Source organism: Nanorana parkeri, unplaced genomic scaffold (assembly GCF_000935625.1).
Source record: "Nanorana parkeri isolate BGI_ZX_2015 unplaced genomic scaffold, ASM93562v1 scaffold88, whole genome shotgun sequence".
In the NCBI taxonomy this organism is placed as follows: Eukaryota; Metazoa; Chordata; class Amphibia; order Anura; family Dicroglossidae; genus Nanorana; species Nanorana parkeri.
Window position 1 is genome coordinate 178,054 of NW_017306356.1, and position 21,193 is coordinate 199,246.

The 21,193-nt window shown below is 41.6% G+C and overlaps 1 protein-coding gene across 2 annotated transcripts in view; it reads left to right on the forward strand.

Annotated features, from left to right (window-relative positions):
• Positions 1 to 13,667, forward strand: part of NANS (N-acetylneuraminate synthase) — a 30,581-nt gene extending 16,914 nt beyond the window's left edge. The window contains exons 3-7 of one of the 2 annotated variants that reach the window (XM_018552443.1): positions 4,148 to 4,363; positions 6,348 to 6,447; positions 8,121 to 8,275; positions 9,389 to 9,655; positions 13,144 to 13,353. In XM_018552443.1, the coding sequence (XP_018407945.1) occupies positions 4,148 to 4,363; positions 6,348 to 6,447; positions 8,121 to 8,275; positions 9,389 to 9,655; positions 13,144 to 13,353 (948 nt within the window). Of the gene's footprint in view, positions 1 to 4,147; positions 4,364 to 6,347; positions 6,448 to 8,120; positions 8,276 to 9,388; positions 9,656 to 13,143 lie in introns of both variants that reach the window. The other variant, XM_018552442.1, reaches the window with a different exon arrangement.
• The last annotated feature ends 7,526 nt before the right edge of the window (positions 13,668 to 21,193 follow it).

Below are 21,193 nucleotides of genomic sequence, written 5' to 3' on the forward strand. Positions count from 1 at the left end.
ACGCGGTTAGCTGCTGTCCTGTGGCCCAAAGAGCACTGGGAACAATACTAACTAATAAGAGTCTAGCACAAGCATGAAGCAGAGAAAGTTATCAGCTCACAAGTTATATGGCAGTTAGAACGGGTATTCTTTTACACTGATTGAACAAATGTAACAAATCACCTTTAATGACCAATGTAAAGGAGATCTAAAGTCGCAGCATGCACTTTCATTTTATAACCTCAAATTGTAATAATACAAATGATGGCCATTTTGACACTCCAATATAAGCTTACTTGGAGAATCTCTTTTCTTTATTCCCTGCATGCTTTTGTGGCTTCACCTCTGCTCATTACTTTGGTTTACTTTACATGCTTAACGATTACTACGAACTTTATAACCCATGATACCTTGCTGCCTGCAAGCAGTGATGGTGTGCTTCCTGAAACTCCTCCATCACCTCCTGTAGTTCAGATGGCAGACTCTGTGAAATCGGTGCATAGTCACAGGGAATAGTGAATGTGTGACTGCATTCAAGGAAGAAAATATGTGGGATTCTAATGCTGGGCACACACCTTACAACCATCGCAAGACTTTTGTCTTGCCATGGTTGGTTGTAAGGTAATTAAAAAAACATACGATCTGCCTATCTTGGACAGGCAGATCGTACTTGAGATCATCGCAAGCCCGCCCCGCATTAAGTTTTCAAACTTCAAGATCATTCAGATTAGTAGAAGTAGGCATAGTTGTGGTAGAAATAATTTAAATTCAATGATTGTTATAATGACTTTAAATTTGGACCATAGATACACTTTAACATGCTAGGGTTTGCATATACCATATTTGCCAGCGTATAAGGCGACTGGGTGTATAAGACGATCCCCTAATTATGTTTGCTGTGCCCTAAACATACAGCCAAGAGTTGGATCAGTTTTATCGGTTATCTTTTTTAAGTAGATGGTTATTGCATGGTGATCAAATCGTATCCATTTTGTAAAGCACTGCACAAACTATTGGCACTTTAGTATAATAATATATTATAATTGTATACAATCTGTTATAAAAGGTATAGTAATGGATATTTCCCTTGAGCAGATGTGCATTGTCCTGGTGTTTTTCGCTTGTTTTATTTAACAAGTTGTATGTCAAGTTTAATATATGTTGCCAATGTCCACTGAATATAATAATGCAATGTGTGTGGTGTTTTTTTTTTGTTTTTTTTAAATTTAAGACTAAAAACAACTCAAAAAAAATTACCTCCAGCTGAATTGACTTGTTAGGCTGGAGACAAGGATAATGAGCAATTTGTCCCCGGATACAAGTGGGCTGCAAGTCATCATTGCCACTTCCAAAAATGGGAACAGTGAAGCCAGTTTTTTCACTTTTTTTTAACTTTTCTTGGCTCATGCATTTAGAAAATTTGGTTGTCCTGTTTTGTTATGATGAAACCATCTGTAATTTAATTTTTTATGCAGACGCTCTAAGTCCTACTCATGTGAGTGGGTGTAATCTAGTCAGCATGCAAATCTTTTTTAGTAATGAAGGGAGGTATAACTATGTAATGTGGCTGCACAGAGGAAGACCTTGGCACTTTTGTATTAATGTGTCTGTGTAAACAACATTTTGCGTAGCCTTCTATGACTTTAAAGCTGGTCTGTTGGTGACATGGAATATCGGCTCTAGGTGGACTTGATCTTGGGCTTATGGAAAAGGTGTCAGGCTTCATTGTTTCTAATATAGAAATGTCACCAGCACACCAGACTCCTTCAAGGATAATCAATCGTGGATTTATTCAGAACTTATGTGAAATACACAAGCGCTTTCGGGACCACACCGGGTCCCTTCATCAGGCATAGCAGTCACTGATTGATTATGCTTGAAGGAGTCTGGGGTGCTGGTGACATTTCTATATTACAGTAATACCTTGGTTTACAAGTAACTTGGTTTGAGAGTGTTTTGCAAGACAAGCAAACATTTCTGAAACATTTTCCCTTTGATATACAAGCAATGTCTTGCACTAAGAGCAAAATTTTGTAGAAAAGCACCACCTGAATAAGGCTGTAGCAGTGCGAGCGATGAATCTGTTTAACGACAATGCAATGTCCCATTGGATAGATTCCTTGTTAAGGTTTCACGAAATGAAAAAGATTCCATTGACTCAAGAGATAGCAGTGATTCTGTTAGTCATAGTGAAAGTTGTCCTACACAATAATCCTCCTCTCTCTTGTCATCCTCACACCGGCCACGAAGGTAACCGGTAATTGGCTTATTTTTCTTTATATTGTGTACAGTATTATATTACAGTACAGTATTGTAATCATTTTTATATGAATATTTTTGGGTTGTGGAACGAATCATCTGAATTTCCATTTATTTCCTATGTGGAAATTCGCTTTGATATACAAGCGCTTTGGATTACAAGCATGCTTCCGGAACGAATTATGCTCGTAAACCAAGGTATTACTGTATCTGCAACTGGCAGCGCCATCCGCAGTCATTCCAAGCACCCTTCCCCCATATTCGGGGCTCTCCGGTAAGGAGGGCAACAAACCTCTCTCTTCATAGCTTCATTGTTTCTGATGCAACCAAAGTACCAGTGTGCATTAAAATGTATCTATACCCAGAAACAAAAATTAAATATATTGCAGCTTACCAGTTCTTGGATGTGGACTAGCTGCAGAATAACTGCATTAGTCTTTCTGTTATTCAGGTTTTTGTTTTTCACTTATTAATCCTGTGACTAACGCACTTCTTCTTTTTTTACTGGCTAACTTCTATACTGTATCCATAACATGAGCCATGGTTGTCACCCAGGCTGGACTTTGTTCATCTCCATTACATACAGGATCACCTGGTACAAAGAAAAGGAAACCAATGCAGACACCACATCTAAAGACTGCTGAGTTGAAATACATATAAACATTCTTTGTTTTTGGGTTTAGTTATTGTTTAATGTGACTGCCCCCATTGAATTAGAAAGGGACTGGAGGCTGAAAAACGTATGTAGTACAGGTCATGGTGTGACGGGTCACACAAGCGGCCACTTATCTCATGTTACCCTCTATGTTCTTCACTATCTTGACTGGGACCTGCAGTATCAGATTTTACTAGGTAAAACATTGTAAGCTGCGTTGGTTCGTGAGATTTATACACCTGGTGCCACAGTGTGCTTTGCACGCATGGCCGAGCCCTTCACACACCCCTGGAAGTCCAATAACCCCATGAGTCCGATGGAATGATAGAACACCGGAAAAGTATCGGTACGGTACTTGATAACTGATCATCCTGGTTGTTTCTATTGAAGTAAAGAATGCTCTTTAAATTTAAAGAGACTCCTGCCAAAACTTTTAGTTGGACATAAAATGATGAATGGTTTGTTTAAATCATTTACCATCTCTAATGCCAGCTTGGATCCTAGGCTTCTCCTGAACTTGATTCTCCTGTCTTGAGTTCAATCTCCATATGTATCACTAGCTTACAACTTGCCAATGGATATTTGAGGAGGGGGGGAAGAGAAAGACTTCAGAGAGGGGAATTAGACAGGCCAGTTCACAATTGAGCTGTGACTGTTGTGACAATGCTAGTAAGTATGATCAGCATTTCTTTGCCAGAATCACGATCAATATTAAGGACCCGGTGGGTCATACATCTTGTCTTACCTATTAGAAAATATAGTTTAAGTGGGATTCCATTTAACAATGCCAGTCAACGGGGTGTCCCTAGCATAGAGGTGTGGGTTGGAGGTTGCTGGTGGTAATGTTCTAGGGAGGGCTTTTGATAGGGTTCTGATGGTGCAGTGCCCAGCTCACTGACCTCAGTGGTTGCCAAGAGTTGGGCGGGACATCGGCCAAAGGGTCCTGCTCAGCTCCTGGCAACCAGTGACATTACTGCTTGACAAAAGCTGGACAGGGTAGTGGCGAGGGCATCGTGCTCAGCTCTTGGCAACCAGTGACATTACTGCTTGACAAAAGCTGGACAGGGTAGTGGTGAGGCCATCTCGCTCAGCTCCTGGCAACCAGTGATGTCACTGCTTGCCAAAAGCTGCACAGGGCGCTGACCAGAGCATTCTAGAAAATGCTGTATCAGTCTCCATTCGCCTGACCCTTTTGGGTTATTAGTTGTTCCCTTCAGCTTTTTTCTTTCCTTAAGATTTGTTTTGTACTTTCAGGACTGTGGTGCGGACTGTGCAAAGTTCCAGAAAAGTGAATTAGAGCACAAATTCAACAAAAAAGCCTTGGAAAGACCATACACTTCCCCGCACTCCTGGGGAAAGACGTACGGGGATCACAAGCGCCACCTGGAGTTAAGTCATGATCAATATCGAGAACTACAAAAATATGCAAAGGAAACGGGCATTTATTTCACTGCCTCTGGAATGGACGAGGTAAGACTACATCAAAGAATGATCATTTCAAGTGACTTTGAAGCAATATTTGCACAGGACTTTGTTTAAACAACAAAACAAAAAAGGCAGATCTGCTTGAATTTCTAACCTATTACGCTTATGTTATGTTCTAAAGCTTGGATAGCTGCTACTATGTCAGTGAGGCATTTCTATACCAGACAGAAATTTATTTATGTCTGTGTCTAACCTCTTTTAAAGAGAAGGTCATCAGTCGCAATCTATACAGAATCTCAACTCTTGAATTATTATGGTGCAGCCTTTTCTCCCTGGAATGACTTGGGTTTTTAAATATTTACTTGTATTCCCTCCCTGGCAGACAAGTTAAGGCTATTTAGTAGAATGCCTAGAGAACGGACACTAAAAAACACGTGTTTACTTTCCTTCACCATCTCATGCATAAAGTCTATCTGCAATGAATCGGGTATTAGAACTCTATCGGGGCACAAAGGGCCAGTGTTGAGCGGCTTTTGTTTGTTTTAGAACGCTTTACTTTCAGTGTGAATGAGAAGGCTGCAGCAGATGAAATGCAGATCAACAACGCTACCTGCAATCTGTTCGATGTCATAAGCACACTGCATTTGCCAATAGAAGCCCTTCAAAAGAGGCCCTTAGAGTCTGACAATGAGCTCACAATCTTGCTTTGACATGGAGAGAATACATGGCTTTTCCCCATAGTTCTCCTTAGGGTAACGGGAGGACACAAACTAGCGTCCTCCCGTCACCCAAAGCTCAGTATACCGCGAGCTACAGCTGAGACGCCGAACCCGCTATCTAGAGTCAGAGCCAGTTGTACCCACCCTCTCCCCCGTCCGTTCCGCCAGTCAGCGCTGGAGGATCGGACAGGGGAGGGGGGAATCCAGTCCCTCCCCTTTCACAGCTCCCTGCCGGCACCGGATCGAGAAGTGAGCGAGCGCCGGTATGTATTCGCTCACTTCCCTATCTACTGAGATGACCTGTGACAGTTTCATTGTCACAGGTCTGCTCACATTATGAGGCTCAGTGAAAAGCACTCACCTCATAGTTCTCCTTTAAGACCAGATATTTAAACTGTTTCCCCATAGAAAGGGTTGTTCTGAAATGGCCATGGAATTTTTGTATTACATTACCAGTTCAGATGCATATGGTGGTTAGCAGACTTTTTTTTTTTAAACCTGAACCCCCAAAAGTTACAAACCCCATTATGGGCTCATTAAAAAAATATGTTTTGGTTTTTTTTTTAACCACTATCTAGGAGTACCATGATCTTAATAGGTTTAGAGGAGGGAGCAAATCAGGCACTGCTTCTTTGCATAGTGCCGTGTATCTAACAGACGGCTTTCTATGATGGAGAGATCAGAAAGCTGAACTTATCAGCTTGCTGCTGTTCCATTTTTGTTCAGTCATTGGCTGCGGTGAGTCCTGGCAAAGTTGCATTGCTCAGTGTAATCTGCTGGCCGTTTTAAAGTATGAGTCCTGACTGTGTGCTGCTTGCCTGGATTAACAATCATTTAATAGGTTAAGCAGCTCCCATATTTCAAACTTTATTTGGCCCTTGGCCTGGATTGCAGCTGTAAACCAGAAATGTTTTCAAAATATATGGAAATACTTTAAATAATATAGATCACTGCATTATTACCTGCCAGCCAGTAAAAAATGTTTTTGTTCGTACACTGACTGCAGTACATGTTCAGTGCATACTCCCAGCTCATGCTTGGCATCTGCAAAATGACAACAGTGCTGCTGGGTTGTGAAATAATATAATTCCAGCTTGCAGGTAAGGGAGTTCATGATCAGCAGTTGCCCAATGATGGAAGAACGAAGACCCCAGACCTGGAAGAAGAGTAAAAGAGGGCAGTCACGTAGCACAGACCTGTCAATGCTATGTAAATCAGATGGCAACAGACGGAGCAGAAACATTGTGTAGATGCATCTGTGTCTGAAAATAATATATGTATGTTACATGTGATTTTATTTCTGTTTTCAGATGGCAGTGGAATTTCTACATGAACTGGGGGTTCCATTCTTTAAAGTTGGGTCAGGGGACACCAATAATCTGCCCTATTTAAAAAAGACAGCCCAGAAAGGTTGGTGAAATCTTTGCTCCTACTTTGTTGATCCGCTACAAAATGGGCCCAGCTGCTTGGTGCTCGTAAACTGGGAAATTATAAAATGGTCCTTTAAAAGAGAACTATGGAGTGAGTGAATTTCACTCATCCCCATAGTTGGAGCCGACGTGTGAGGTTGCAACTGCTGCCAAACACTGTTCTAAAGTATACAAAGGACAGAATGGGGTAAGGAGTTCCAGAGGATGGGGGACACTCAAAAGAAGTCCTGGAGGCTAGCATGGGAGGAGGTAATTAGAGAGCAGGAGGTCTTGAGACGAGCAGAGGTCGGTTTGGGTGATATTTTGAGATGGGGTCAATGATGTAGGTTGGGGCGGAGTTGTAGATGGCTTTGTATGTTAGTATTTTTAATTTTATTCATTGGGCAAGTGGGAGCCAGTGGAGGGATTGGCAGAGAGGGGCGGCAGAAACTGAACGGTTGGTAATGTGGGCGAGTCTGGCAGCAGCATTCATGATACACTGAAGGGGGATAGCCTGCTTAGTGGTAGGCCAACAAGGAGGGAGTTACAGTAGTCAAGTCGAGAGATTACAAGGGAGTGAATTAGAAGCTTTGTGGTTTCGTTTGTTAAAAAGGGGCGTATTTTGGAAATGTTATGGAGGTTGAGTCGGCAAGATTTGGATAGTGATTGGATGTGGGGCTGAAAGGAGAGCTCAGAGTCAAGGATTACACCGAGTACCCTGGCTTGATGGAAGGGGCTGATCGTAGTGTTGTTGATCGTGATGTGGAAGTTGGGGGGAGGGAACATGGAGAGGAGGAAAAATTATAAGCTCAGTTTTTGACAGATTGAGTTTGAGGTAGTGGTGTGACATCCATGCTGAGATGTCACTGAGTAGATTTGAGCTACGTGAAGAGACAAAGTGGGTGAGTTGATGAGTGGAGATAGATTTGAGTGTCATCGGCATAAAGATGGTATTGGAAGCCATGGGAGGCTATCAATTGACCCAGGGAAGAAGTGTAGATAGAGAATAGAAGTGGCTCAAGGACAGACCGGGGACCCCCACGGAAAGAGGAGAGGAGGAGGTAGAATTGTAAGTGACACTGAAGGTGCGCTGAGATAGGTAGATGAACCATGAGAAAGCAGAGTCTTGGAGGCCAAGGGAATTAAGTTTATTAAGGAGAAGCGGGTGGTCAACTGTGTCAAAGGGTGCAGAAAGGTCTAAAAGTATGAGAACAGAGCATTGGCCATTGGTTTTGGAAGTTAGTAGAACGTTCTTAAGTTTTAGAAGGGCAGTTTCTGTGGAGTGTTGCGGAAAGCCAGATTGGAACGGGTCAAAGAGATTGTTAACTGTAAGGTGGCTGCACAAGTGGTTGTAGACCAGCCGTTCAAGAAGTTTGGAGGTAAATGGGAGCAGGGAGAAGGGCCTCAAGTTGTTTAGATTGGTGGGCCCCAAATATGTAACATTCTCCATTTTTGTCTAGCAAAAAAAAAAGCAGTTAACCCTCGCAGTTTAGGAATAGCCTCACTGCAAGTGTTTAAAAAAATAAATCCTGTAGTCCTTTTAAATGCTTGCTTATACTTTGCAATGCACAAAAGAAAATTAATGCTAAAAATTAACTTGATTTGCACTAGTCAGTATTCTATATGAACACATCTCACTATTTTAAATTTGTGTTTCTTTTCTGCCTTGTTTAGGTCGTCCGATGGTAATTTCAAGCGGTATGCAGTCAATGGATACCATGCGCCGTGTTTACGAGCTTGTAAAACCAATCAATCCAAACTTCTGTATACTCCAGTGTACTAGCGCTTATCCTCTTCTTCCGGAAGATGTAAATCTACGTGTCATACAGGTTGGGTTCTTTGTATACTCTTTGGAATCAAAAAAGAATTGCCTTTACAGCCATGACCCAGAGCAATATTTGAGTCCACAGGATCTGTATTTAAAATGACTGCTTCATGCAACACTTGACACTTTTTGCAAGCGTTTCAGGCTTAAGCATTTTATTTCTAGCCAGTGCAAAGCTAGTTACTAGGAAAAAGAAAAAACTTGAAAACAGACCCTTTCATTGAGCCTGTTGGGACCAAATGCTTGACTATGCTCCTAAAAGTTTTTTTTTTATGTACTTTTTTTTGAGCTACATGTGACAAAACGCTCATGTGTCAACAGGGACCATTGAAAAAACTATAGGATTCCCCCTGTTGAGCATTGTAGTGCATAGGCATTCGAGCCACAAAATGCTCAGGTGTGGATTGGGCCTAAAAATAAACTAATTCTCTCAAAGAAAAGTGCGTTTCTAAACATTTATGTATAATTTTTTTTTCCTATAGATTGGGAAGAAAATGTAAATTTGATTAAACAAAATCAAAAAGAATGCATTTTGTCCAGGGGGAAAAAAATTACGTATTGCTTTATCTTAAGTTATCGCTAAATGAACGGACCCAGAGCAGAAATGTAAAAACTGGTTCTCGGGTGCGCAGATGTAAAGCTGAAGTGGTTAGTTTGCCTGGGGGCTTAAATCTAATGTAATGATAACTAAACTATATGAATAGTAGAAAGAAATCTTCTAGTGGCTTGAATGGGAAATGTAATTTAGATACAGAAATTACCAAACTCCACATTGTTTCATCTTTGGACTCTTCAAATATGTAGTGAAACCAGTGAGATAAGACTGTCCTTCCAAATGGTGTTACCTTATGGGCATGTGTGATTTCTGGTGCTCTACAGCACTTGCCCATTGTAATAACACATGTCAAGAGAGTCTTTTCCCCTATTTTGGGTCACGGCCCATGGGTTATGAACCCCAGCGCTGGATTTTGTGAGTAACGGTTTGACCCAATTAGCCTTAGCGTCTTGAATTGTGATGTCTTCCTTTGTATTGTAAAGCGCTGCGCAAACCGGCGCAATATAAATTAATAATAATTCAGGAGGAACACTTTTACAGACTTCTTTTTTTTTTTCTTAGGAATACCAGAAAGCCTTCCCAGATATCCCTATTGGGTACTCCGGCCATGAAAGTGGTATTGACATTACAGTTGCAGCTGTTGCCATGGGTGCCAAAATAGTTGAACGCCATGTAACACTAGATAAGACCTGGAAAGGAACTGACCACCAGGCTTCATTAGAACCTAGTGAACTGGCTGATCTGGTCAAATCTATCCGTACAGTGGAGAAAGCCATGGGTTCTGTGGAAAAACGGCTTTTGCCTTGTGAAATGGCTTGTCACAACAAGGTAATGTGAATATTTGTATTCTCATTTTCCCTGAACTTTATATACTGTATGTATATGTGTGTGTGTGGTGTGTTTTTTGCAAGGACCCGAAGCTGCAGGGGAGCATGTGACCTCCAAGGATGCAGTACTTGTGTCTGAGCAGCCTATTGCCAGGCCAAAACTTTGTGAACCTGACTAAGAGGACAACACCATTTACTTTGTGCAAGCTCCAGTACAGAGCTTGCACATGGTTAGGACTGCAGAGCAATGGAGTGGCCACTAAGGTGGGTATAAGTTGGTTATGGGGTGCACTTTAAAGAGAATTTCACTTTGTCTTGAATAAACAAAGTGACAGTCACATTTCTGAGCATTATCATTTCAGACTGTTTGCTGTTTTAAGTGGTCTGTGGTAGAAGTACAATAACAGTAGGAGTTGCCATAGCTGGTGTTTGACAGGCTTGTTTAAAGTTAATTTGTTGAATTGTTCTTAATAGAGAAAGAAACCGGTGCACATCATTGTATGGACTTCCAGTAGAGAATTTACTTTCTACTCCTTCCACTGCCTCATTGATCTGTGGCCTGGCCCCTCCTTAGTCCTCTGCAAGATTGACCCTAGTTGAATGTGACATCAGATCTCTGCACCCCCACCCCCTGGGTATTTCTTCAGGCTTTGGCAGAGAATGAGTGGAAAAGTAAATCCTGTTGCTAACTCCATTGAAATAAAAGTAGACGCAGCCTGCAAAAGAAGATAACCTCACCTTTTGTGCTCTTTTGCAGGACGTTGTGCACTCCTACTATCCAATACTTCATTGGGTGCATTGGACTCCCCAGCCAACCCCAAACGTCGCTGAATTCTAGCACAGACACTTCCTTTTCTTTTTCCCACCTATCTTGAAGCGTATTTCTGGACAAAAATCCAGTGAGCTCCTAACCTCCTGTTGAGGACTGACAATGCTGCATCTCTTGCACTAAAATGCCAAGCAACCTTGTTTGCCTGAGTTCTCCTTTTGAAAGTAGTTGGGGGGGGGGGAGTTTTTCTACACCCCCTTGGGAACCCTGCTGATTTCTCCCACAGCAGCCATCCAGTAATGACACCACAGAGTGCTAAAAGCTCTATCTTACCACAGAAACAAGGTAAAGGATAAAAATGCTGGGACATGCTCTGGAAGTCATGCTTTTGGTGTATTTTAGATCGTGCCCATACAAATCCTTTAATCAAAGTGTTGGTTCCATCCGTGCAACATTTGGGACTTTTTTCAGCCAGCAGGTGTGAACCAACGTTTTGCAATTAGAGGTGCAGTACATTTTGCAGTGTATATGGGGGCATTGCTTACAAAACGTTTAGGGCGCACAAAGTTACTCTTCCTAAAATTAGTAGCTGAAATAACAAACATGAAAGTGAGGAGGGGAACGTGCACCTCACGAACAAGGCCTGGATTTATTGCTGAAATATGAGGTTAAAAGGTAACTGAACCTGCTTGCCTCATTCCAACACTTAAATTCCAGGCTTGCCCCGTGCCCAACAAGGCAATTGTGATAGATCAGGGAACCCTTCGCTTCAGCCTGGATAACTTTAAAGCCCAACTGTGCTTTGCGCTTAAGTCGGCTAAATACATTACAGGTGCCTCAAAACAAAAGGAGTGCCGCATCAAAGGACTCCTTTTGGGCTTTTTTTGATCAATGCAGACCTGGCACATGGACAAGTAAAAGAGCTGTAGTGTCTGCTCACACCAATGCGTGCATTAGCAGGTGCTAAGGAAAAAAACAATTAGGCAGAGGGCATTTATCGCATCGTAACACGCTGCATTGCGCACTAGGTCAATAAAAAAAGAATCCGTAATGAAATTGTCAAAAACCTGCAACGCACATTAGTGCAATGCAGAGCACTACAACAAACATCAGTGAATGTGCCTATTCGAACAGTGATGTGAACCTACCTTAACAGTTTATTTTCTCTAGAAATCAGCCAAATCGAAACGAAGGCCCAAACTAAGTGTTATATCTGTCCTTTTAACTGACAATTATTTTTCATTAAGCTCAACTGCATTTATGTAAAGGTACTTTATAGAAGTATACACTCTTGTGACCACTTTTCTTTTTTTTTGCTTGATTACTGTATATTTATAGAACTTTAGTTTTAGAAGGTTTCATTATAAGTGAATGATGACATATTCGTTCAAGCATGCCACAAAATACAGTATAAGAATAACGAGATGGAGGCTTTATGTACACGTTCTTCCTGTACTATATCATCTTTACACTTATACCTATAAGCTAATCATAATTAGACCACTGCAGCTGGCACCAGTGGGGAGGAGAGTTATAGAACACTAAAATTTCAAAAACTAAACTGAAATTAGAATTATTATTTTTTTTCTGTTGGGTGGCTTTGGGGAAATATAGGGGGTCTAAACAGACCGCTGATATTTCTCTTTTTAAAGCAGAACACAGAGCCCTGTTATGAATGAACAAGAATCCTCTATACTGAGTGTTCCTGTTTATTCATAACTTGTGGACATAGTATGTTTACTATAACCACAATCATGAAGGAACAGGAAGTGAGGTAGATCACTTCCCATTGATTCATAATTGGGGACACAGTAACCATGCTATGTCCGCCAATTATTTACAAAAACTCAGCGATCACTGATTACTGAGTGTTTGCACTCGCTCTCCATCACGACTCGCTGTCACAGGAGGCTGAGCAAGCGCTGCAGGGAGCAGATCTTGCTCTCCTGTGACAGCTGACTCCTCCCTTATTGCAGATCAGCCCTTTTCCTTATAAAGCTGAACTCCAGATAAAAATAAAAAGTAAATATTTATTAAATGTATTTTTGAATACTAAAATCTGACTTGGTATTGCAGTACAGCTCAAACTGGGAGAGGGAAAGCAGCATAAGGGGCCAATCAGTTGTGCAGATAGCCATACACTGTAATATTTTATTTGTTCAACCAGTGGGCCGAACAAGGAAAATATTAGATTCCTCCAACGCTTATGAGCATTAATCGAGGAATCTCTAGCTGTTAGCATTGTATCCCGACTGTTGCTGTTATAATACCTGAACAGAGTCGGCAGCTGATTCGCTGATGGCTCTGTTGGAAGATTGTTCCATCTGGCTGAGGGATGCTGGCTGACAGGGCGCTCACCTTGTGAATTTCGGATAGTGTATGACCAGCTTTACTTAACTGCAAGAGAAAAGAAAATCAGGTCTTCCTGCCCTGCCAGACAGGTCTATGCTATGTGCCAAAGCTGTATACATCTCAGTACTAAATCGACAGATCTACAAATCCTTTGGCAGGTGAAACCGCTCACAGATATTTATTCTGTCTGTCTGTGTATTTAGCTGTTCGTAGTTCATGCTCAGCACGTGGACTTCCTGCTGTTTTGTTATCCATTTTGTTTTGTGGATACAGCTTCCATGTTAAAGCAGCGTCTTGGTTTTGTATTTTGTGCAGCTCACCTTTTTTTTGCTGTTCATTTAGATAAAACTTCTATTTGTCTCTTCCAGCTTGGTAAATCTGTTGTGGCAAAGATTAAAATTGCTGCAGGCTCCGTGATCACTCTCAACATGTTGACAATAAAGGTAGCTGAGCCGCGTGGCTTCCCCCCAGAGGAGATATTTGACCTTGAAGGCAAGACGGTTAAGAGAGATATAGCGGCGGATGAATCTGTCACCGAAGAGGCAATTGAGAACTACAACACAAGAACTAAATGTTAACTGAATGAAGAGCTTGACACCTACCAGAATTTTCTTTCTCCTGTCACCTCTTACCTTACCAATACATGTTATATGTAGAAGTCAATTGCACAGGTTGTTGGATACTTTCTGTAATGAACATTCAGTGGCATGCCAGATGGTGTTGCTGTAACTAGATCTCTTAAGTCTCAATGGCAAACAGTGCTGTTCGTTGTAAGGCTGTGAAAAAACTGCATGGCAATCACTGTTTTGTAAGCAAATCTGTCTTCGGAAACTTGCAAATCACAAAATTTTGTGGATGATTCTTCTAGTTTTGGGTATTTTACAAGCAGAAAAAAATCTTTAAAAAAAAAAAAAAAATGGTGGTTGAGCTGCTATAAACTTGTGCTTCCTAAACTCCCGTTTTATACACCCCATTATCGCAAGGCCAAATGGTTTGGACAGATTATTTGTCCATATGTGATTACTGCATAAATTCACTGAGGTTTTTTTGCAGCATGAATTAAAACCCTGAATCACATCTCTGCATCAAACCTCATCTCATTTATGGCCAATGACAGCTTTTATTTATGGCATGTTAACTGGCATCTCATTTGTTTGCCGTGTATTTGTTTTCTTAGCGTGTTTGCATCTCATCCATCACAGTCCACCACCAACATGAATGGCATCATTTATTTTGCCTTTTAATGATGAAATGCATGCTTTGACCCAGCAACATGTCACAATTTATACACTTTTCTCTGTATGCGCCAGAAGACTTTCCAATTTGATTATTGAATGGTGTTCATACTTCTCATTTTCAATTTGCTACTAGAATCTTGCACTTTGTAAGAATACATTTTCAGATTAAATGATTCTTTGTCAAGATGAGTGGTGTGGTTTTTTTTTTTTGTCTAATAAAGTGAAATATTGCCATCATTGTGAGGGAATGATCCCAGCTACATGCCCAATCAAGCCACTTAAAGTAGAATTAAAAGTCTCTATTGTTTTTACATCTATCTCCTACTAGCAAGCAGTAGATATATGCCAAAAAATTAAGTTAACAAGGATAATTACTTTTACTTGTAACGGTAATGGTGGCTTACCTGAATCATCAGGGTGGTACAATGGCTCCACCCTTGTTAAGACTAGCCCAGGAAAGCTGTCTTTGGGCAGAACCAAGAGTGCTTTCTCGGAGTCCACATAAAGAGTATTCACAACGTAACTGCAGGAAAACAGAAAAAGAAAGTCTAAAGCGCTACTACCCTTGCAGGCAGGAAGTGTTCAGGCCTGGGGGGCTTTGTGTGTCATCCGAAAATCCGTTTGATGTTAAAGGCGAGAGGGAGAGAGAGGTAATAGATGAGGCATGAGATGCTGGTGTCAAGCAAACAAATTGCCAGCACGAATGGGAATTGCATCCGGAAGTATTTATACAGAGTGTCCAATTGTGGGGACAGCTGGAGATTTATTTGCCACCAAAAGGTTTGGGCTATCTTCTCTTTGAGCAGGGTTCCAGGGGAGTGGATGCAATCGCACAGGACTGGACTTTCAGCCTGGGTTATGCGTTCCCTTCCATAATCCTGATTCCTCAAGTCCTGCAGAAGCTAAAAGTATCGGCATGCACTCTCATTCTGCTAACACCCTTCTGGCCCACGAGAACCTGTTTCTGAGCTCTTGGCCATTGGCAATCCAGCCCACATGGATCCTTTCGTTAAGGAAGGACAGCCTGGCTGTTGAGAGGAAGACCTTAAAAGTGAAGTGTTAAAAAAAAAAAAAAAAGTGAAGTGTTGCTTGGAAAAAGTGATCAACACTCTATCTCCTTGTCTAATGGAAAATTTGTACTCTTAAGGTACAATTGTCCCAGACAGAGTAATTCTAAGACCAGATCCTTTTATATGTGCCCAAAGTCATAGCCGGCACTACCATAAAGGCAGCGCAAGCAACCGCTTGAGGGCGCTGGTGGGGGAGTGTAGGAAAACACTGCCTCCCATACACAGGAGCAGCGGTATGGGCTCTGAGCTTGTTTCCTGTAACCTAAAACCCTGCCCCCTGTTCACTCTGCTGTGTGCTCTCTGGAGCCTGCTGGGAGCCCGCACAGTCCGTGAAGCTGTCACCCGCCTGGATATAATTAGGTGACTATTTGCATATCAATAAAGCTGTGACCCATTCATATGTAAATATAGTGAATTGATATGCAAATAATTGCAATCTTCTCTCCCCCCCCCGGCTCACAGTACTCTTGGCCTGCACGGCACGCCATGTAATGAAGGCAGTACCACCCAGAATTGCTGCTAAGGAAGAAAAACCCGCCTGAAGACTGCAGGAAAAAGGTATGTTTAATTATGTGTATGTACATATATTGGAATTTATAAAGATGGGTATGTACCTTCGTTACATTGGTGGTCAGTGTGAATACTTTTGTTTAGGGATGCACTGATACTGGTTTTTCAGTAGCGAGTACGATTAATGACATGCTGCCCGGGAAGCCGGCTTGATTGTGATTGGCCAGTAAGCCGGCTTCCCAGCCAATCGGAATCGAGCCGGCTTACTGGACAATCAGGAAGCTGCCTTCCCAGCCAATCGGCAAGGAGCCAGCCGTTCGGGTCATTACTCTCCACCTGGCTTCCTGATGGAGCCTGCCCAGGAAGCCGGCTCCATGTTTGCCCCTGGCGAAGGTATCGGAGCATTTGGGCGGGTACGAGTACTCTCCCAAATACTCGGTATCGGCACCAATACTAGTATCAGTGCATCCCAACTTTCGTCACATTGGATGGTCAGTGGGAATGCCTCCGTCACATTAGATGGTCAGTGGGAATACCTCCGTCACATTGGATGGTCAGTGTAAGGCCTCCTAACATTGTATTACACAGAACTTTTGCCGCCATCAACCCATTAGCAGCAACAATGGATGTCGCAGGATTCCTCAAGACGTGTGTGTGTGTGTATACAGGTGAAACTCGAATAATTAGAATATTGTGCAAAGTTCATTTATTTCACTAATGCAACTTAAAAGGTGAAACTAATATATGAGATAGACTCATTACATGCAAAGCAAGATAATTCAAGCCGTGATTTGTCATAATTGTGATGATTATGGCTTACAGCTCATGAAAACCCCAAATCCACAATCTCAGAAAATGAGAATATTACATGCAATCAATAAAACAAGGATTGTACATAGAACAATATCGGACCTCTGAAAAGTACAACCATGCATATGTACTCAGTACTTGGTTTGGGCCCCTTTTGCAGCAATTACTGCAATTACTTTTGCACGACATTCTAATTATTCGAGTTTCACCTGTATATAATGTGTGTGTTCTGCTTCAGGATGCTGCAGGTTATCTACATTACGCGATCCTGAAGTAGTTAAACATCAGTTTAAGGTCACTTATCTGCTGTCAGTTATGTTTTCTTTAGTGAAGATCTATGGGGGGGTCCTTGTATTGGTGTGCTCCAATAGCTTATGGTTTTGTTTCACTGACGCACAATTCTGAGCACTCCTCACTGCACCGGACTGCATTCTGAATTGAGAACGCTGGTTGGATGTCCAGTGAAACGTCTTCAAGAAAAATACAGCAAGTCCAGTTGCTTTGACATTTTTGTTTTTTTCTACAGATGTAATCCTACATGTCAATAAGTTACATTCTAATGTGTTGAAAAGTGGAATGAACATCCTTTCGTCCCATCTTCTCTTACTGGTCAGTTAGACTTAAAGTGACACTAAAGGCAATTTATTTTTCTAGTGTAAGGACTTGCCTTAAATGATGCCTATTTATCCAATCATCTTCTTTCCTGTAGTTTTCATCTGTCCCTCTGGGGCTGGTGCCAGTCTCCGATCCAGTGCTGACTCCTCTCTCTTCCTGGAACTTCCTGTCCCACGGACTCTGCGGGTGCGCGCTGCCTCCATTGACTTACCTTGCGTCTCTCCTTGTCTCCCGGCCGAAGATCTGAAATGCGCATGTGCTTACCCCAGATCCTTTGCAGCCACCCGAGAATCTTCAGCCAGGAGCACGCAGCGGAGACACTGGTAGCTGTGTCTTTGTTAATTTTTTTTTGTTTTTAAATGTTTTTGCATATACCTACTGCCTGCTAGCAGTAGATATATGCAAAAAAAACAAGAGGGTTTAATAACCCTTTAAAGTAGCCTCTTAAACTTTTTTTTTGCAGTAATATACCCAGATCAAACAAATATACATTGCCCAGTAAAGTATTTCTTTTTGCCCAAGCACTTACAGTCGTCATGTTTCTAAACAGCTCCAACTCTCTCAGTAGTATGGTCTTAGCCTTTTTAACTGCAAGACTATACAGTGTGTGATTGTAGAAGCAAATGTGAAAATTGTTCTTATCTTGATTTGATAAGCATCTCATATTAGATTGCAAATGTACTTGTGAAAAACATATGTCAAAATAAACTATTTTGTCAATAGTTTTCCATCTAAGGAGTCTAGGGCTGCAGCTAACGTTTATTATCATAATTGATTAGTTGCCCAATTATATTTTCAACTAATTGATTGGTTACATTAAAACAAATCTCCATCTCTCACTCTCTTCTCTCTGTTTCCTTCTTCTCTCTCTACTTCCCCCACAACCAACTAACCGATAATGAGAATAGTTGGCAACTGTTCCCATAATCGATTATTGTTTTAATTGATTAGTTGTTGCAGCCCTAGAGGAGTCATTTACTTTACAAGGCAATTCTGTCCTCACTGATGATCTCTGTAAACTTAACAAAATTGTATTGAACATGAAAAAACAGCCCTAGTTTTGAAGAGCAAGTTGAAGCAAGGTCTTGAGAATTTTGATAAAATGTTACAGAATGTTAAAAAGCTACAGACTCATGGACTGCGCTTTTACTAAACATGAGGACTGTAAGTGCTTGGGCTAAAAAAAAAAAAAAGTAGAGAAATACTTTGATGGGCAATATAACTTTGTTTGATCTGCTTTTCATTGCTGAAAACAATAACATTTAGAACATTAAATCAAAATATTACTACTTTAAAAGGTGTTTGTTTTTTTCTAAACACATTTACAATGTAAAACATGCCCTCACGATTGTAAAGTGTAAACAATTTAACATAAGTGAATGAATTTGAGTGAGGAGACATAACTCATATTTAGACTTCTACACGGCACATTAACGGAATTGAGTATTTTAGGTTTTATGTTTGATACAATTTGGAGAGAAATCTGAGACATCTATTTCTGTAGTGACAATTTCAAATCAAAGTGTTGTGTTACATTCATTAATTATTTTATAAGGGAACTAATTGTCTGGAGAAAGATAAAGAAACCAATGACGATGAAAACACTTTAAAAGAAATTACCTCACCAAGAAATTCTAACCAAGCTTCCTGATAATGAATCAGAGATGAAATATACAGATCAATTATCGTATGGTCATTGAGTGAATGAGACCCGCTTATTATATACTGTACATGGACTAATATAAGAAAATGAATGAGATTGATGATTGTGAAGGACCCTAATTTAATGTCTATAGTTTTATTTATTCAGTTTGGGAGAGCTGTACCTCTCACTGGTCAGTTAAGCTGTCAATAGTGCTAAACAGCGCTATTGTAGTGACAGCCAACACCCACTGCTGTCAGAATACACAGTGACTTCAGCTGATAGGTTGCAGTCACTGTTTGACCAACAATTTTTTGTTTCAATATTTTTATTACATTTTCAAAGAAAATGTACATAGAACAGTGTAGTGTTCAATAGAAACACAAAGCGCACAGCTCACGACTGACATGTGCCCTTGTAATCCACATTCGGTGCACGGATGACCCTTTTCTGGAGTGATAGTCTCAAAAACTGCAGAACCAGCAAACATTGCTCTTCCAAAGAAAATCAAACTTTATTCCGCATGCTTCTACAGAAAGAAAAAAACCAACAACCACCGCTGACGTGTTTCTACCTTACTCGGCCTTAGTCCTAGCTATGACTAAGGCTGAGTAAGGCAGAAACGCGCAGGTGTTTTTTTTTTTTATAGATGCATGTGAAAAAAAGTTTGATTTTCTTTGGAAGAACATTGTGTGCTGGTTCTGGTTGAGGTCAAATGCAGAAACTGCATTAGGAAGCAATAGAGTCCTGAGCTTCAACACCACCTTGACCCTATGCAAGCCCAAAGGGTTCTTTGCAAGATAAGGCCACCAGTTTAGACACCCACCTTGCAGAGGATGACTACAAGGAAAACCACCGGTTGGGTGACAGTAAAGAGACAAATGTGTGTAAATGGTTCAAACTGCAGTTTCTTAAGCACAGAGAGAACCAGATATAGTTCCCACAAAGTCACTGGGGAACAGACTGGGGGTGAGCCACATGGGAGACCACTGTACAAAAGTCTTAATTACCAAGTCTGAGGGAAAAGGTCTTTGAAACAGAATGGAGATGGCGGAAGTCTGACCATTGATCGTGCTAAGTGCCAGATGCTGGTCCAGATCCAGCTGTAAGAAGGAGAGGATTCGACCCATGGAGAAGCTCCTAGGCTAAAAGTCTTGAATGAAGGGGAATTTAAAAAAAAGTGCTGGTAAAATAATAGGTTAGTCTTTACAACAGCAGAGCTGCAAAAATAATGGCCGCTCTCCTAGGACACCAGCAACAAATTGAGGCATGCTCAATTGAGTTGACCCTGGGCTGACCTACAGTTTATTTGTTTGGTAGTATCCAATCTTCCTGTAGGTGGCAGACAACCCCCAAAGATTTAAGATTTCCTGTGTCCCTCAATGGGCAACAAAGCATTTTTATGTTTGTTTCTGTTGCAGAGTTACACTTCCTGTCTGGTAAAATGTCAGCAGGAAGGGTAGGGGAAATCTCTAACAAAGTCCCAGATAGCAGTAAGAACATGACGGGGGCTCTAATCCTTTCTAACGATATCCAAAACAAAGAAAAAACATTTTGGCTTGACATACACTTTAAATTGTACCTAGGGTGTGTTACACATGTCCTAAAAGCATCATCGAAGTACACAGGGCATGTGCCATGTTCTTATTCCCTGCTGTGAATTCCTGGCTGGTAAAATAACAGATGGGAATTGCTGTGTAAATAGAGTGGCTATTAGCCCTCATGCACATGGCAATAAAAATACATAAGTGCAGGTGCATTTGGAGCTCATTTGTAAACGCACCTGGAGGCATGTAATGCTGTGCTATGTCTGAATGCACGCCTGCACATTAAGCAACATCTAGGTGCATTCAGTCTAGCTGCATTTACACAAACAAGAAATAAATGCATCCTGGGACCATTGAGCCTGGTTTTCTGCAGCTAAGAGCACATATTGGGCAGCTTAGTGGTTAGCGCCTCTGCCTTGCAATATTTGGGGTTCCTGGTTCGAATCCTGGCAAGGAGGGGGGGAGAGAGATTATGGGGTCTATTCACAAAGCTGCCGAGGGCAGCCGAGTGAATGACCGATCAGAAGTGAAGTGAGCCGAACACTGTTCGGCTATTCACTTCAGGCTGGTACGGCTGATTTCAGCCGTACACCGACTAAAATCAGCCGTACATCGGCTTGCTTCGTGTGGCTTCGGATCAGCCGAACATGCTCAGCATGTTCGGCTGACCCGAAGTGCAGAAGGAGTTCGACTCAGCCGATCCAACATCTGGATCGGCTGAGCCGAACCTCCGGCAGGCTTCACACTGCTGTTCGGGCTATTCTGAAAGATCCCGAACAGCAGTGAGAGAATAGCCGAATGCCGCTGAGCGGCATTTGGCTCGGCTGTTCTGCTCGGTCCCTCAGAGGCACCGAGCAGAACAGATAAAGAGTGAAAAAAGTAGAAAAAAGTAAATAGAAAACTATTGTGCAGAGCTAGCAGTGACAGCTAGCTCCGCCCAATAGTTTCCTATTGTCCGGCGGCTCTGCTGCTGTAAAAAAAAAAAA